Genomic DNA, 19,490 nt, shown 5'->3' with positions numbered 1-19,490 from the left:
GAAACTTAAAGTTAGTGCATCAATATATATAATAGTGGGTCTGTCTATCAGTCCCAACTTCGTCCAACTCACGTAGTGTTACAAAGTTCTAAGTAGTTGGAGAAAACTACGCATCCTGCTTGCCGCTAGTGCTGCTCTTATTTTTTTATCGATAGTTTTCACCTATAAAAGCCATCTTCATCGTCATTCCATCGATCACTCCGGCTGCGTTTAAAGAACTAGAAAGATCGGTCGTTGAATAAAAGTTGTTCAGAATGACCCGCAGAGTCCTCCCCTTTCACCAGACCCTTATTGGACAGATGACAACGCGGACTCCGGTATGGTTAAGGTCATTGCAATGTCCAACAAAGTTTCTATGGAGAAGCAAAAAGTAGTAGTCCGTTACATCATTAACACCCTGTTACATTGTAATGTCATCAATCATACGTCATCTCCATATTAAATTCTTGACAGATGTGTCAAAAGTCAACAATTAATCACTTGTTATGATCTAACAGGGAATGGTGGCCTAAAACAGATAAACCAAACTACTACCTACTGTTAGCTTCAGTGCCAATTTCTCCATTCGCGGTCATCTAACCAACAGGGATTGATTTATAAATAAAATGTCATCTCCATATAAAATTCATGATAGATGTGTCAAAAGTTAACCACTACACCCTGGTTATGCTCTAACCGAGAATGGTGAAATTGGCACTCAATTTCTCTATAGTCGGTTAGATCGTAACCAGGGAATGGTTGATCATCATTATACGTCATCTCCATATTAAATTCTTGACAGATGTGTCAAAAGAAAAGCAATAATCCCTGATTATGCTCTTACCCACTATGGTGAAATTGGCACTTAGGTTTGCTTAAAAATACTAATTACTATTTATGTAATCGATGTTTGGTATTCATCGATGTCCCACCAATATTATCGCTATTCGCTATTCGCCGCGCAGTTGAACACTTCTTGGAACTAAACTACGTAGAACATTCGCAAATTATGTATAATAATATGTAACTATCATAACCTTTAACGTGGAAAGTATGGTTTATGGAGTGGTGATGGCGTAACGCATAAGGTCTCGGTTCTCGTTCGTGAGGCGCGGGTTCGAATCCCTTTAGGAAAACATCGTATGGAAACTCGCACATCTACCCCCAAATTCATAGAGCTTATTGACGTGATTGACGTAAAGAGTTGAAACTTGTGTGTTTCAAAGTAAATTTTAACCTTTTTGTAAGTTAAAATACTGTCTATGAATTTGAGGGCTAGGCTAGGATATAGATATGTACCCTGAGTACATTGTACTCATTCAAAAACGGCGATACGGCATGACCTGTCCCGTGAGTAAAAATATACAGCGAAAAGCGAGTGGCTCGCTTGCGCATCTTTGCTTTCATCTACGACCACCACACTTGCCTACTTATGTACCTGTATAACTTTAGAGTATTATGTAACATAATTCAATATTAATACAACAAAGAAGAAGCCACAACGGCAGGTCTCGGTACTGAAAGTCCCTCTTTGTTCACACAACGTGCCAGCTTAGAGCATCTGAAGCGTATGACGTCAATGGCCCGCATGGGGGGCTACTCCTACTTTAATGTCTAAGCTGTCATGCACTCGGAACGTAACGTAGAGTTGTTTTTTTCACAGCTTCAAGGGACTCAAATAGTAGTTCTAAATCTAAATATTGACAGACGGACAGACGGCAAACAAAGTGTAAGGCTATTTTTTACGATTCCAGGTACGGAACGCTAATAAAGAACTAGCGAACCACCGCTAGCATTCCATGTTTAATATCATCGTATTTCGTGAAGCAGGAGTTGACCCCCTGGTTTCGCGTGACGTGCAACTTCAGTAGCGCATAAGCTTCACTGTTCTGGACATTTGTGTTATTATTTTGCTCTGCACGACGCGTTTGTTTATTTTTCAATGGATTTGAATTGAAACACTATAGTAGGTATATTTAGGAAGTGCTAACTCTGCATTGTTTTGTTTTACTAAAAGTGCATGTTTCCCACAGCATTTGCTTAAATAGCGAAATACCTAAAATGTTGTACTGGGACAGTAAGGTATTAAGTACAGGCATGTTAAATAAAAACCTTGACTATTTATGTAAAAATAAAATACTATAATACTATCTACAATGTAAAAGATAAAGATAAAGAAACATTTATTCGACACATAGACAGCAACAACAACAAAAGAAAAATACAGAATTAAAGAAAAGAAATACATATACAAAATAACAAGGCCAAAAAAATAATTGAACATGAGACAAAAACAAAAATACAGGCAAAATACAAAACAATAACACAAAGGGTTGCTGTCCGGAGTGTCGAAACGGCACCAGCTCAGCATGAGCTGTGGACAGTAAGGCCAAAGCGCTGATTTTCAGCTGGCCCTTTTAAGTGACCTCAGTCACGTACACGAGTCAGTCATGTACATATTTATAGAAGACAAACACAAGGAAAAAATCTTTCTAATTTTCTAAGTTATTAATTTTCACGTAAGTAATGCTTTTACTTTAAAGAGGTGTTATTCAGTGAAAAATTCTTGGAAACGTTGAAACTCAGTGAAGAAAGTAATATCTTTACGCTGACATTGATGAATTGGACCTTGGAACCTTCTTAAAGGAAACTTGTTACAATGGAAAAGTATCCAACTAAAATAACTAATGTGAAAGCTGAAACTTGTACAGTATTTACAAATGAAACGGTTTTAAAAAATATATCACATTGCCTATTAAATGCTATAATAGGCTAACGACCTAAGTTTTATACGGGGTGGGCAAAATGGGTAAGCAGAAACTCAGAGATAACTCAAGGGATCATTCTAAACATTTTTGTTTAATATGACTTTAAAAAAGTTGAAAAAAAAATCACTACCCAGGTTACTAGTAGTACCCGCCGCAGTAACCAAATTTAAGAATTCTTAAAAGTATTTAGAATGATTAGTCATATTTGTCATTTCTTTGCTTTATTGAGTGCCCCTGGTAAAATGTATTTTTTTTAATAGTTAGTGCTTAAGCAGGTGTAAAGAATAATTAAAATTCGAATAATATCGGTGTTTTTTTGCAGATTAATTTTATGCAAAAATGTAATTCTGATTAAATTTATCAGGTGTTTGAAAATCGATCATTGATTATAATGCTCAAGCACTGAAAAGATAAATTCAACATTTGTACTACTAGAGATTAACCTTGCATTTAGGGCCTTGCTGATTAATACAAGTACTAAGTACTTAATCCCAAGTTCACCGAATAACCTAACGGTAGGTTTCCTATATGACGCGACGCTTCATAAAATACTAGAAGTCAAATCCTCTAGTACTCTTGCAATTTACGCAAACGAAAAAAGGTTTAATTTTTTTGTTTGTCATCTGTCAAAAGTTTGATGATATTTTCTGTTTATTTTGCTTGCATTAATACTTATACTTTATAAATTACTTCCATACAAACAGTACCGCAACAAACAGTTTTTATTTTATCCATACAAATATTTGTATAGTACTTTTTCCGGTATATAACAAATGCGACAAATGTGTTATTGTTACAATTACCGAGTAATCAATCAATCTCTGGGAACGGCCGCAACTGCGTCGTCTGTTATACAGGGTGGATCAATGTAATAATACTCCACTGTGAGTTACAGGCCCAGTTTCTGTCTTGATTAAATCTACCTAGTAATGACTTAAGTCCTAGTCAGTGGCATTTCAGCCAATTCCATTCTCTACTCGTATTCTGCTTAATTTGACGTTCTTGGTTGTGAAACTGGCTGTAGTTGTGTGCTTATTATTCATGAAAACAAAGACTTAAAATTATTGAAAAGCTACGGCGCGCCGTAGAATAGTATCGTAGCTACTACGCCGTAGCATCGTAGCACAGTTGCTACTCCGTAGCAATCGCTTGATATTTTAATTATGTGAAATTCATCGATAAATCAACCATTTTTTACAGATACCTACTAAAGGTTTGTATCACTAGTTAGTTCTTAATGTTGTTATGTCTGTTAGTGTATTACTGTTCAAATTACTGATCATTTATAAAAAACATATAAATAAACAGTAAGTAAATTATTATAAAACTATAGCTAACCTTTCCTATATGATTATCATTTGTTACACCAGTTAGCTGGCTAATGGAAAACTTCAGCTTTTATGTACTACTCGTATTTATGGCAAGTAAATATGTTTTACATAAAAAAATTACATGCTGACACCCGTTACTATTTCGCAATACGTACAATTTACTTTTTGCTGTTGTAAACTAAGGAAAATAACCAACATTATTTTGTATTCAAATAAAAAACTAATGATTAACTCTAAAGTTAAATATTGTTAATGGATTCTATGAAGTAACTACTAAAATAAAATTAATCCACACTAGCCACCTGCATTATTTAGTGTTCCTAGAAATTCATTTCAAGTGAAACAGAAAACATATTTATTGGAAAAGTATATATTTTTTCATTCATTATAAAAATCATTTTTTCCAGTGACTTTAATACATAGAGTAATAGGCTGATTTTTATCATACTTCCTAAATTAGTTTTTACAAAAACGACGACTCGAATGACTCACTTTCTAGTCTTTCGACTCACTTTTTTAACATCCTGTTGAACTTTCACCATTCTACTAGGGGTGCCGCAGACTTCCGTTTCCGGTAAAGCTCGGCTCCTATTCTATTCAATGTCAAGTTAAATATAGAAGCTGGCGGAAGCTCCTGCCCGTCGAGCCTGATCTTGAACTACAAGTAGGTCATGGGCGAGGACCGACTGGGATGCCGCCTTTGTACTACAGCCTTCGGTGGGATAAAAAAACTTCGCAGTAAAATTGACGGTAATATCGTGACAGACAGATTTATCTCTGGACTGATGGAGCCTTTTCGAAATACATAGATGGTGGTTGGCCAGAATCAGGTGTGAATTTTATTTTGATTATTTTATGTGAATTTTCAATCAAATCACACATTAGATAATTTTTAAAGATTCTGACCATCCAACATTAGATTGTGAGAAGAATCTGAAGTTAAAACGATATTTTACTAACTTTTGAGTCGAAAAAACTTTATTGAGTGAATGAGGCAAAAGTTGTGAAAATGAAGTAGAAGGATCTCGCAGCCGCTGCCCAAGATCGAGCCAGATGGAGAAATCTACTCACGGCCCTTTGTCCCTGCTGAGGGACGTCAGGATGGATGTATGTATGTATATAATAAACTTTATTACATTTCAGTTTAAACCAACCTTACCTACCTAGTTTTTTTATAGAATCAAGTTTTTAACGAAAAACTTACACCAAAAAACTGCATGATACTGGGTCAAGCCACGGGTGGAGTGGGAAACACACCCGTTGCGATCTTGACCCGTCGCGACCCGTCACTTGTTGCGGAAGGACAAAGGATGGAAGACAAGAACAAACAAGCAGACAAAGAGATTGTTTGATTAGAACTCCTTACTTTCATCACTCAGGTGAAAAACGCTTTGCACAAAAAAGTCGATCGACCGAAATGTCTTTGAGCGATTGAGGTAGGAGTTCTTATATATAATATACCTAAGTACTAGAGTCCGCGTTGTTCTATGTATTGTGTCTTGTTTGTATGCAAACATAAATTCTTCCATCTTTGTCAGTCTCCATCAATACGAAATACACAGTGCCTCGATAAATAAATACCTACGCCGGCATACTACAAATACATTTAAAAAGATGGATAGAAGCAATATCATATAAATCATATACCTAATAGAGTTAATTGTAACACATTCAGAGGAGTTACACGTGCTTAAAACCGTATTATTGAGATAAATTAACTTCCTTTGAGCCCTTATAATTACATGAATACAAGGCCTACATACATTACAATAATTAAGGTACATTTTGAACAACAATTATCTAGAGGTAAAGTTCGTTTGAATTCTCTTTCTCATTGTGTGATGAAAAACCAACTGTATTTCGCTAATTGTCGGTAAAACATGAACATTTGCTGACGTCAACCATGTTGGAGAAATAAAAAGTAAAGAAAGAAGCTTTGAAAAAGATAAAGAAAAATAACAATAGACATTTTATTATCCCTACTACTTACATACAAGAAAGAACTCTCGTAGTACTTATACGAGATGAAAAATAACGATCACCGGAGAAAAAGGTATAAGACGGTTGGAAAAGTCATTAAAATTGGTTTATCTTTACCGCTTTTATAATCACGGACAAAATGAAAGCATGAAAGCAATTTTATACGAATATGATATATACCTTGAGTATAATTAACTACAAAATGAGACAAGACTGTTTTCTAAGTCTTTAATACACCTAGGTATATTTTTTTACATTATTATTTCCCTTTTTATAAAAAGTTAATTTTAAAAGTACTTGGTAGATTAATCATTATAAAAGACTTTGTAAACGCATAGTTTTTAATCCTGATATTTGTATTTACCCTCGGAAGATATTACAGAGTTGATAATACTAACAAGAAGAATAAAAAACAAGAAAAAAATATTCCCTTGAAGTGTTTCCTTTAGCTAAATATATCTGGATATATGGGGATCAGGTTTTGGTCAATTCTGTCGTGTAACCATTTTTTAACCTGTGACTGAGTAAGTTATAAACATGCATGATAGAAGACTCTCTGACTGGCAGATCCTTTCGCCACGATGACAAATCCTAGTCCAGCCCTGGTAGTCTAACAAGAAGACTATAAATAACTTTGTCCCATATAATATTTGCTTTATTCTCGATACTGTTAAAATGCAGCGGAAGCGAGCCGCCACGCGCGTCGTTCATGACATCGCCACCTGACCTTAATTTCATTCAGCCCGTGCATGAATGTACAGCCTCGCTGTAGTAAATAGCTGAAGTGCGGTCACTACATGTTACATCCGTAATGTAAAATAGAAATGACATGGGTCTGTTTCACAATGTCTGGTTAGTGGCTACCTGACGGAAAAAATACATGCTGTCACTCTCTGTTATTATTTTTTAGACAGTGACAGCATGTATTTTATCCGACAGGTAGCGACTAACCAGACATTGTGAAACAGGGGCTAAGGAACTGATTATTTATAATTTTGTTATTATGAAAGTCGACTCGTTTTGCTAACCTTATTACAACAATGGATGCTTGCGCTCTATTTAGCAAAGCTTTCTAAATTATTTCCATAAAAAAATATAGTTTAAATCTGTCTTCTACAATATTTTTATGATGCTGCAACTTTTAATGATGCGACACCCTTTTCAATGCTACCAGGAAGCCATAGCTCCGAAACATGTTCAAAGAGCTATTGAACTTTATTAGTACGAAGCGACTTCAAAGCCACACTCCTTTTACAATGCTACTAGGAACCCATAGAGTAAAAGGAAGCTCCATACAACTACCTCACTTTCCGGGTAGTACCTAGGAAGCAACTTTAAATCCCCGCTTACACCAAACTCCTTTCACAACAGTACTAGGAACCCATAGAGTGAGAGGAAGCTGCAAAGAGCAACCGTACTTCCCGGCAAGTCGGCCGCCGCGCATGCGCCAGCCAGCGATGATCTTGACCCACAACCAGGGCATCCCGCGCACAACCTTGTTCCCTGGCAAGGTGCAAGGACTCGCCGGGAATCAATACGGACGTACGCGCTTCAATGACGGCGGTATTAATGGAGGGAATGATATGTCTGGTCCGGTGGGGTATTTTTAGTGTTACAATCTTGTGTTTATTGTTTGTTAATTAATGACACGTTTTATCTCTTTGTGGTTAACGTAGTAACGAGCTAGTTGTTGATCAGAGCATCATTACAATGATCTTAATTACTCGTAATATTAAATATACAATATTGCAAGGAGACTGAAGTTTAATCTTTAGGATATTGCTGAAACAGTCTCAACTAGCCAAGTTTAGTCCTTCAGGGGGCGTGAATTGGGAGATAGCCAGATACAGGCACTTAGATTATTTCAATAGAATAGAGGAAAGTAAATATTGGAACGTCAATATGAAGTGTTGTGTATCTCGGCAGTACAGTCACCAACCAAGGTGGGACGGACGAAGACGTTGCAGCAAGAATAAATAAGGCGAAAGCTGCCTTCGCACAACTAAGACCAGTGTGGGACTCCAACGTGCTCAAGCATCGCGTGAAAATCTCCCTTTTCAACTCCGTCGTCAAATCGGTTCTGCTGTTCGGTTGTGAAACGTGGAGAGTGACTAAGGGGTTGATGAACAAACTACAAGTGTTCGTCAACAAATCCCTGAGGTCGATCCTCCGCATCTTCTGGCCGAACACAATCCGGAACGTTGACCTGTGGAACGTGTGTAAGCAGACCTCCATCGAACAAGAAATCGCATTGCGAAAATGGAGATGGATTGGCCACACAATCAGAAAAGGAGCCGAGAGCAAAGCGAGCATTGCCTTCGAATGGAAACCGCCTGGCGGCCACCGCAGACGCGGTCGCCCCGTGCACACATGGCGGCGCACAGTGGACGGCGAGCTGCGAGCGCAAGGCCTGAGCTGGACGGAAGCCAGAGCGGTTGCTGAGGACAGAACGGCGTGGCGCACGCTTGTAAAGGCCCTCTGTACCACCGGGGTACCATAGGACAGCAACAATATGAAGAGGCAATGGCGCATCAATAATAAATGATATAAAATTCGACGAGGCAGAATGATTGGTCACTTCATACAACTCATAAATTACTTAGACATTAAATTTTACAAGAAAGCTTTTCCTATACCTATTTTAACGGATCATCAGATCCTATAATCACTATATCTTCATTTTTCTTAGCATCCAATCTTTTAAAGATGTTGAGAATGACAAGTTGTTCGTTTTTAGATTACTTCACCCTTTCTGCGAACGACACGACACTCTCAAAAAAATGATTATTCAGAGACCGAACACATCAGTCACTCGCGCCCCTTTGTTGCCGGTGTTTGGGCAATGATAAATTGAAACCTATCGCTTTTTCATCAGTTTTCCCCCCAATACATTGTGTATGCATATCAAAATTTATTATTGCAAAAGGGATCGACGTAATCACAATGTATTACATCGAATATTTTATGAAATGTTGGGAGTTTTGTTTTTTTTTTCAGGATTCGTTTAGTTTTGCTACTCTTACCTGGTTGCGGTAGGTTTTTGAATCACATGGACCATTAGGACTATGAGAGTTTATTAACAATCGATAATCGCAAGCTTACACTTATGTATACCTACTTAGTCTTAGGTTACTATCAATAAGTCTCTTTCTTTAAAAACCTGCAAAACAACAAGAAAATATCTAAAAGAAATAAAGAGGCATCCAGTCCGCATTCTACTATCGAAGGTCACAGGAGAGTCCTTGACATAGCGAACTCGTTTGTAAATATTAATTTTACAGGATGCTCTATTTATATCGCCGCCCACGGCCGGGCCGGGGTATCCCGCACGCGTCACGCCAGCCACGCCCACGCAATACTACAAGTTTATTTATATCAGAAATCGCGATTTAGACTAAGAGTAAGAGATACGTCTGGGAGTTATACAGAGTTATTTTTTAACCGTAATAAAAATGTTTGGGTTTGTAGGTTTGATTTTAATTTTTGTGGCCACGTAGCTCGAATACGAGTGGAGAAATATGGCATAATTAGAGTGTCTTTTAAATCGTGTCAGTCGCTCAAAATACTGTATCATTTTTGAAACGTGTTATTTTGTAGACAAACACGAAAGGCTTAGGGTTATTTCCACAAATCCCATCGGGAAAACCTTTTATGGCATATCAAAGCTGGCAGGCAAAAGCCAGTTCAACAATACCCGGGTATAACGGTTGACATGACACAAATTTTCCTCATTCCTTATTTAGAAAACCTTGCAAATAAACAATATAAGTAGCAAAAACTCAAAATAATCCTCGTAACCTCGGTGCGAGGTAAACAAAAACCTTGTTCAGGATGTATTCTAATGTGTACGGACAGCAAAATAGGTAGGTATGCATTTCAATGCAAACTGCTTGACCTAAAGAGTCACTTTTGGATGAAATAATGCTAAGACTTTATCTACAGAGCTTTTAGGTATGTCTGAATCTGTTTAATGTTCTTCAACTATAACTCTAAGGACCTGTTACACATTATCTGTATAATGGCTACCTGTGGATAAAATAAATGCTATCACTGTCTTAAACATAATTGCAAGAGTGACAGCATGATTTTTCTCCCACACAGGTAGCCATTATCCAGACATTGTGAATTGCCCTTAGGATGAAACTGCTAGCTGATTGCATTGAGGTGTAATGTTATCAATTTTGCTGACTGTACCTGGCCCTGAAGCCTCGTCTCCAGGACACCAGAAGGGCTAGCACGGGGCGCATTTAAGACGTGACAAGAGTTTAGCATCGCACTCACTCACATCGCGCAGCCTCAAGAGCGAGCGCGACGGAGAACTCTTGTCACGTCTTAACAGCGCCCTGTGCTACAGGGCCAGGTCCATGAGTAATGAGTTCTGAAACAGGAACCGGGCCAAGGACACAGGGATCAGGGAAGCCTTATAAGATCCTTCACAGGGTTCCGTGTAAATGCGAACAATCAAACATAATACCTGCGTCGGGATATACAGGGTGAGTCTTTCATAGGTGCATATCCGGAAGTATGTTACAGAGCTCTTCATTCTGAACAACTTTTGTTTGTGAAAAGCTCTGTGACATACTTCCGGATGTGCACCTATGAAAGACTCACCCTGTATAAAAATGTTATGTCGAAACGCACGTGCGGTCTAGGTGACTGTGCCTGCTACCGAACCCGCCAGTTGTAAAGGAGCACTAAAGATGAAAGGATGGCACAGTGGTTAATTATGCTTCTTAGCGTGTGATACTAGAGTTGGACTAAAGTGTGCCACGTATGTTATGAAAGGATATCACCAGATTCCCATCTTACCGGAAACACAAAAGACATGTAATTATACAGGATGTTGCAAAAAGTGATTTAGCAAAACTCGTAGAACAATAGTTGTTCAGAATAGCCCCCTGAGTCTCCCCCTTTCGGCTTAGTATACCCTTTTTGCAACACCCTGTAGTTTCAGATCAACCTACTTTCATTCATTTTTTTTTTGTTTAATGTTTGTTTCTTGTTCAAGCTTTTTTTCCCTTTGATTCTGCAGATTAATTTCTTTAAAAGCAGGCTTCCCACTTTGCCGGTTGAACCCGGAAGGATTACATTTTATTGATAAAATATGCTGCACGGGTCTCTTCCCTGTCCAAACTTTTAATAGGAAAAGGAAGTTTATTATACAGGGCGTTTGAAAAAACTTCCAAGGGTACTACGTAGTAGCATAACTTGTTCATACTCATACGTTACGTGCCAATAACTTTACAGGTGCCAATGCAAATGTTATTATAAAACCTTAATTTTGTTTAGCATAGTAAGTACCTATAATAATTAAAATAGTTTTTATATCCTAATTTCTTTCTTTCTTTACTCTGAAATTATTGTGGTTGTCCACCCCTCATAAGAAGGGTTTACCTTAATTAATTAAATAAATAAAGGTGTAAATCTTTTGGTGGCCGCGGCCACAGTAACCATCTTGCCCCTTCCGTTAATGTACCCTCCCTAATTTACTGTGAATACCTCGGTTTAAAATGTGTTTATCACTGGCTTAAAGACATCGTTGTACCAGACCCTATCCTGTTACGGCTATTAAGCTCAAGGTAAACATAATTAAGTCATAATTTAATGGCTGTCTTAGACTTGCATTCTAGAATAATGTTACAAAGCACTGAAATAGCAAATCTTTAATGTCACGTATTAAGCTACTTTTTATCACGGGATTCCCACGGGAACTATTAAAGGATTTTGCTGGAAAAGTTAGTGTAAGGGGTAGCACTATGTAATTGTCAGGTAGTTAGAGGTGAAAAGACCGGGTGTGCGTTAAGATGGTTTATTGAGAACTAAAATTACATGGCAACCAAATGCAGTGACAAACAATGTGCTAAATTAACAGAAAATACATAATTTGAGATCATATTGGTCAGTAGGTCGCACATTCCTGCATAAATGCATGCATAAGAGTTGTACTTTGTACAGCTAGTATTATTTATTACTAGCTGTTCCCGCGCGCTTCGCTTCGCCTTAAAAAGTTTTCCCGTGGGAATTCCGGGATAAAAAGTAGCCTATATTCTTTCCCAGGGTCTAGACCGTATGCATACCAAATTTCATTCAAATCCGTTCAGTAGTTTTGGCGTGAAAGAGTAACAGACAGACAGACAGACACAGTTACTTTCGCATTTATAATATTAGTTAGGATACACGAGTTAGTATTCGCCATTGATTTATTTAAAGGCCCAAACGACCAACTGGTGGTAACTGGTAACTAAATCATCAAAGAACCTGCGGCGCTGATGGGTTTGTAAATCTATTACAGCTCCCGCTAGCCCCTGTAATTGGGTTACAATTTTATTAAACGTCTCCAATTCCATTTTCTAGTATGAAATAATAATAATTGGTGATAGAAAAAGCTGAATAATTTTTAAGTAATTGCGTATTTCATTGTATAACACAAGTAAATATATATTTTTTAAGTTGTGGTTAACTCAAAAATAAAGTAACGTTTATCCCGTTTACCTACTGTACCAATTTTACTGACGCTGGATCGGTCAGCTAGAACCCGTTTTATATGTATACGTAAAGTATGCACGTGGAAAGCCCAAGTATAACAAATTTGTGTAGGTTTATTTTTTGCTTGTATTGAGAGCATTTAACCGTGGGGCGGTCTTTACCGGGTAAGTCCATCAATCGCTAAACCTCACCCGAGGCACTTGATGACTGTAGCCTTATACCATAGATAATTCACAAAGTTTTTTTTACTAAAGAGCGATCTGGAAAAGACTTTACAGAGCCCGCTAAAAGGTTTTTTGCCCTCCCGGCGTACAGCAGCCATTTTGGCAAAAAAAACCTGAATAATGCTTTATTTACATACCTACACAGGCCGACATCTAAAAGATGGATAAGCAAAGGTTACGGATCATGATCTTCAGAGACCGAGTATGGTATTCTTAGGGTGCCTTTCCACCAGAGATGTGCTATGTGTTATGCAGCTATGCTACGATAATGTAAAAGAAATCCAATGAATATGATAGGTTGATATCTAACGCATTCGTATATAGCAAAGCGAAGGATATCTCTTTACATGCTTGCTTTTGTCAACCCTTGCCAAGGCTTGGCAAACGTGTAAACGTAACACCAAATTACTCCTAAAGAGAAAACGCGAACTTGATGTAGCCTTATGCAACATTGAAGTACATTTAACAGAGCATCGGGATATTACCAACTAAAAACAATCATATTTTGTTATATTTTTATTAAATGTTTGAAAAAATTGGCTTCGTTTGGTGTCAAAATTTTGTGAGTGGAACTTTTTCATTGTTCGTGAATGTATGAGGTACAGTTGATACGTCATCACTCGGAGAAGCTGTCTCTTTACTCAATGAGGCACTAAGAGATGTTGGCATCTTTCTTCCGCTTCCTTCGCATTCGCAAATATCTTCCCACGCCGTCTTTTATGTGATTTTTGATTTGTGAGGCCCTTTGACATTGACATTATAATACGAACTCGGTTTTGGAAACTTTTATTATTGTGGATCTTTGACATTATAACCTAACACCTTTTTGTTCAAGGCTTGTAAATGCCTGTAATGCTATACATATGTACTTATTCGTGTGAGTACCTTACTTCAATAAAGATTCGGTAATTTTAATATAGGTACTTGATTTCTACTCGAAAGTAATCGCGTGACTACGAATTACGGTATAAGTACTACTATTTTATTATTGGTATCTATTAAGTATATGTTTACTTACAGGTAAATAAAAGAGCGTAGTCAGATAACAGTCTCTTATTTTCCGGTAATGTTCTATAAGTTTATAAATTTGGTTTACTAGTAAAATAACTATATTTTTCTCTCGTTTATAATCCTGCGAAAGTTTATTAATTACCGCGTAAGATTAACCTGTTATCTTCCGGTGACACAATATGTTGTTCACAAAACATAAACGTAACGTAAATCAATAAAGTTAAATTCATGAAACATTCAAACTAAACGTCAAATAATGGCAAAAGCCGAGATCAAACGGTTGCACCAAGTGGTTCTAAATAAAGATAAGAATTATTTATCTTTAAAGAGTCTCTCTGTAAGCACCCTCAAGTGTTTAAGCCGACATCGATCGAAGTACTCTCGGCAGGATAAAAAATTGCCGAGACTTCCACAGACGGCTTAAGATTCATGGATGAACGCTTCAGGATTACCTTAAAGGCTTGTTACATCTTCGTTGGTCTTTTTCTCAATCTAGAACCGATATGAGTATGACACGTTTTAGAATACGATAAACTCATCCCGAGTCCGCGTTGTTCTATGGTTAAAAGACATAATATAATATGTTAAAGTGTACCTATGTAAAAGTGTTTTTAAGTTCTGAAAAAATATAAGAACATTTAATTACTTTAAAGATTTTACCGCGAAAACATTTTATACTACGAATCTTCAGGAAAAAGGTTGCCAACTTAGCTATGTGCAATCTTTTTTGTGCATACAAAAACTCACAAAACACACACACGTTTCAAAGACCTTGGAAAACTGAGCACACATATCTTTGTGAACTCATATTACGATATTAACCCATTTACGAGAGTGCTCAGGAGAATGAAGATTCCAATGGCTGTTTTAGTTTTTATGATAGCATAGACATGATGTGACGAGATAAGTAAGTATGCACATTATAAATAGGTATTTTTCTAACCAGATACCTCAAAAGTGGCGCGGCTGATGATTAAATTATTAAATAATTAAATTAAATCATGTTTGTTATTTGGAGCGTCTACTTTTAATATTAAGGGCTGTTTTTTCAATAGTCAGATAAATGTTATCTGTCGAATAAAATTGTTGCTGTCACTGTCTACGAGTAATACAAACATTCAGACGCGACAGTATCAGAATTATTCCTCAGATAACTTTTATCTGGCTATTGAAAAATCAGCCCAAAATCAGTAACAAAATGTGCTTACCTCGAATAAATCTCCACCTCAAATAGGCACGAAAACTTTAACAACTCACATGCACCTATCTACTTGCAATTAGATTGCAAATATTATGAAACATTTACTGCAAAATCATTTATTAAAACTACTAAACTCAGAACCGATGTAAATAAAGTCAAATGCGATACTAATATGTAACAATTAATTTTAAATTAGAATGAGCTAGCTTTATCTTTGAAACCGGAAGCCTAAAGATAGATTACTGTATCTACTTCCGGTGAATTTAATATGTGTATGTAACTAGGTAGATACATAAATACATAGAAATTATATACATATATATTAGTTTTTATTCAAATTTGATCAATTCAGTGGAGTTACTTTTTTCTTTGTATTATAAGTATATTTCTTCATAACCTTCATGAATATATATTATAGTTATCGAAAAAGGTTAGTAACATACCCAAGAGAAAACACTCAATTAAAATAAGCTTAGTTTCGAACTATCTGGAAAATTTAGTTTCTTATTTACTGTAAGAGCTATTACAGGCTCACCTTGACAATACGAAGTAGGTACATTAAGTATTTCTTCAAGCCTTTTCCATGAAAATAAAAGATAATGGAAAATAACGTTTTCTTAAATTATGTATCGGATTTGTTTCTAATTTGATGAAGCATTAGGGACTTTCCATTAGTTTAATTAATTTTCAGTCAGTTTAACGTTTGTCTCTTGTTGAAAGTTTTAAAATATACTTAGATACAAACTTACTTAAATTATTCATTTATCCTGCCTCCGCCTGTATTCTAAAAGTATACAGGCGGAGTTTTTAAAATAGCTATCCCTGATGATGAAGGGACCAGCTACATCTGTTATAAATCCGGGGACGTGTTGTGTGTGATGTGTGTAGCAGTGGTGTTTATGTGGATGTGCTTGAGCAGCATGTGAGCTGGAGATCGCTATTTTAAAAACTCCGCCTGTATACTTTTAGGCGCAGGCCACCGTACAAATAAAATATTTATAATTCTGAAAGCACTGAGGCGCTCTTGTCCTGAAACGGGTTATTGCTCTCATATAACTTTCAGAAGCGATTCATTTAATCGTAATATAATATATGAAACTTTATTTACGGATTTCTAGTAAGACTTCATAGTGAAAGTTAATAAAATTGATTTCGAAGAATCATTTCTACTCGTATCAGAAAAGTTTGACTAATATTTTTATTAAGGTAAGGTATTTGTGTAAAAAAATACATACTTATTAAATGTTTTTTTTTTCTTAAAACCAATTAAAATGTAGTTTACAGGCAAAAATTCTACCAAATGTAATACAAAATATGACTTAGCACAAACACAAGGTCTGTAATCTGACAGATACAGGGTGTGCCGTCTATTTAGTCCAACAGCCTGCACGCACAAATTAACTCGACACAAAAACAAAACACGCACTGCAAAAATAATCTGGCAAATTATTACAATAGAGCATGAACAACTTTTTTCAGTTTTTTTTTTATAAAATTGTTTTTCAGCTGAAACATTATAAAATCGGTCCATGCCCTTCACATCTTTTACATACAGCTACATATCGTAACACACGCACCAACCTATACCACCTCTGCCTTCTTTTTCTTAAACGAAATTTTATTGTTCCCTTTTTTCAAAAACGAGACAAAGCACTCAAAATTCAAATTCGGAGCACTGACCTTCGCTGGCGCGCGTTTCCCGCGAGTCGTCCACTATCAACAGGTGCGGGCGGCGAGCGCGCTCGAGCAGATGCTCGGTCGGAGAGGGGTCCCGCGTCACGCCCATCACTGCCGGCAGTCGGGGCGCGAATGGCTCGGCGGCTGCACGAATACTGGCTGGGAACACGGTGGCTGTATACCGCCCGCCCTTTGCCTAGACGGCGCGACGGCGATCGCTAACCTTCACTGAAAAGTAAACACAACGCCGACGGCGACGGGTGAAATTCGAACGCATGTTCCATTTTCAAGTACATGTTGCCATTACAGCCGGATTTTCACGGCATTCGATTTCCGAAATGCGAATGTTAGTTTTCATTTTCATATTGATTGATTGACGTTTCGACTGACTGCAACTGAAATCTGAAATTATTCGTATTTTCGTAGGTAGAGGTACTGAATTAATTTTGTAACGCTTTACGCTATCATTAAATGAAAACTGATGTAAAAGCACCGTCAGATTTTTAATGAACTAAAAAAATAAATAACATAAATAGCAATGAGAACACAGAGTATTCATAAAGGAATAAAATAAATGTAGAGAAAGTTCTACTCTTCCAAGGAGAATACAGCTACCAGAGCTTTCCTTGTAATATTGCTCTAAGCGATGTTTAGTGCATATTTTATTAGAATTAAATAGTCTTACTACACAGGATGTGATAATAATTGCACAGCAAAGGAAATAAGATGCTTTTGTTGTAGGTACTAGTGTATCCCATAACACTTTGTGTATCTTTTCAATGTTCTGCTTATGACGGACATTGTTATGAAAGTAATTAAATATATTTTCTATAGTATTCAGCAGCTATACATATAAATGTATATAATTAGCTTTTGTATGCTACCTTCACTGCCTTTAAAATAGTAAGAACATGCAAACTTTAAAAGAAATACAATACACAATACAATACAATATAACTTTATTGAAAAAACACACAACATACATGAAATAACAAAAGGAGTAAGCTCAATAGGCGGCCTTATCGCTAAAAGCGATCTCATCCAGGCAACCTTTGGGTGATTGAAAGACTTATGGAGTAAAAGAGGAAGGTGTACACGTCTTAAGAAACCACCTTTTCGAGACATTTAAGTTGTAATTGTCAATCAGTATAATTTTTTTTATTATATTTTCTTTGCAATATTAAGTGCTTTGCTTTTATTGTTTCCAGTCAGCCCCTCAAAGTGGGAGGGTGCGATTTCCATACGTTTTCTCCCGCACTATAGCCCCGAGCCATTTTTTGCTGAAGTAAAAATGATTACAAAACAGATTGCGGGGGTACATTGAGTATTACGGTATATTTTCATGTTGCATTATCATATATAAAAGATTACAGACAAAACAGAAATAACAAAATAGAGTTCATCATAATTATGTACAAGAGAGATAAGTTGGTGATTAATAAATTAAATTATGTAATTAATGCTTACATCATTTGCAAACCATTTTCATAGTAGCACAAAAAACATACTGAATCGTAGATTCTTATCTTAAATGTCACTATTAATTTCATAAATTGTATCTAGTTTTTTTCAGAAATTACCGGCTAAAAAAATTTTGTTTTTTAGAAGTAAAAGTCGTAATTAAGATATTATGTACTCAATTAAACTTAAAATCTTTATAAAAAAAATATAGGTAGCAACAATTTTACACAAACAAATACCATTCGATTTTTCGTGCTCGTTTAGAAAGAAGAAACATTCGTCAATAAAAAACATGAAATTTAGTGTACGGCTATTGAAAAACGAGGATAACAAAAGCTTTGTGCCACTCACTCGAAACAAACATACGGGCTATGTGACTAACAAACAAACATACAAACGACGGCCCTCGACAATTGTCATTGATTGCCATTTCACGGCCTGTCGATTCGCGGCAGTCACCCTATGAAATGTTAACTTGTTTCGGTTTCAAAGTTAGCGTTGTTAGATTCTAATAATATTTAGACTCGAAATTTTATCATACTCTACATTTTGGAGTATAAGTTACTACACTTAACGCATGGGTACGCGATTTATACCTATCAACTAGAATCGACAACATTCGTGATCAGCACACAGGTATCTCCGGAATGACCAGCACGGGGCGCAATTATGACGTGACAAAAGTTTTGCATCGCGCTCACTCACTTCGCGCAGTCTCAAGAGCGAGCGCGACCGAGAACTTTTGTCACCACTTAATTGCGCCCCGTGCTAGCCCTTCAGAGTCAAGATTGGCGTAGCAGCGATTCGAAACCTTTTTCGCAAGCGAGACCAAATACATACCTATCTAAATGAACGTGAACGTAACTTATATATTCAACAAGTGGGAAAAGTTTGTGTTTGTAGAGAGAGCTGATTTGGAATCGCGAGCCGTATGCAAATAGCTCCGGTACTCCAGTAAACAAACATTCTGACGGTTGTATGGCGTAGTGGTTAGTGGCCGTGACTGCTATGCCGAAGGTCCCGGGTTCGATTCCCGGCTGGGGTAGATATTATTATTATTTGTATTATTTGTACTCGGGTCTTGGGTTTTTATATTTATATTTAATATGTATCTATCTATGTATTTGTGTAGATATATCAGCATTCCGATACCCATAACACAGGCTTTGCCTACCTTGGGGTCGGATGGCCGTGTGTGAGATGTCCCCACATATTATTATTCTACAGTGACGTAGGGTTAATATATATTTATAGGGGAAGCCGGTGTGATAAAAATATAAGCAGGTACTTTTCATTAAATATCTTTAGGTTAAACCCAAAGCCAACTAGCGCCGCCAATTGAAAAAAAACTTTTGTTTAAAAGTCTTTTTTC

The 19,490-nt window shown here is 36.8% G+C and overlaps 1 protein-coding gene across 3 annotated transcripts in view; it reads right to left on the bottom strand.

The window, feature by feature from the left end:
- LOC105383485 (synaptotagmin-10) overlaps window positions 1-16,901 on the bottom strand; it is a 75,019-nt gene extending 58,118 nt beyond the window's left edge. The window contains exon 1 of one of the 3 annotated variants that reach the window (XM_048625331.1): window positions 16,661-16,901. In XM_048625331.1, coding sequence (XP_048481288.1) covers window positions 16,661-16,766 — 106 coding nt within the window. In that variant the 5' untranslated portion in view covers window positions 16,767-16,901. Of the gene's footprint in view, window positions 1-14,987; window positions 15,164-16,660 lie in introns of those variants that run through there. The other 2 variants (XM_048625330.1, XM_048625332.1) reach the window with 2 other exon arrangements.
- Window positions 16,902-19,490: the final 2,589 nt, after the last annotated feature.

Source organism: Plutella xylostella, chromosome 14 (assembly GCF_932276165.1).
Source record: "Plutella xylostella chromosome 14, ilPluXylo3.1, whole genome shotgun sequence".
In the NCBI taxonomy this organism is placed as follows: Eukaryota; Metazoa; Arthropoda; class Insecta; order Lepidoptera; family Plutellidae; genus Plutella; species Plutella xylostella.
This window is presented reverse-complemented; position numbering and strand designations above follow the sequence as displayed.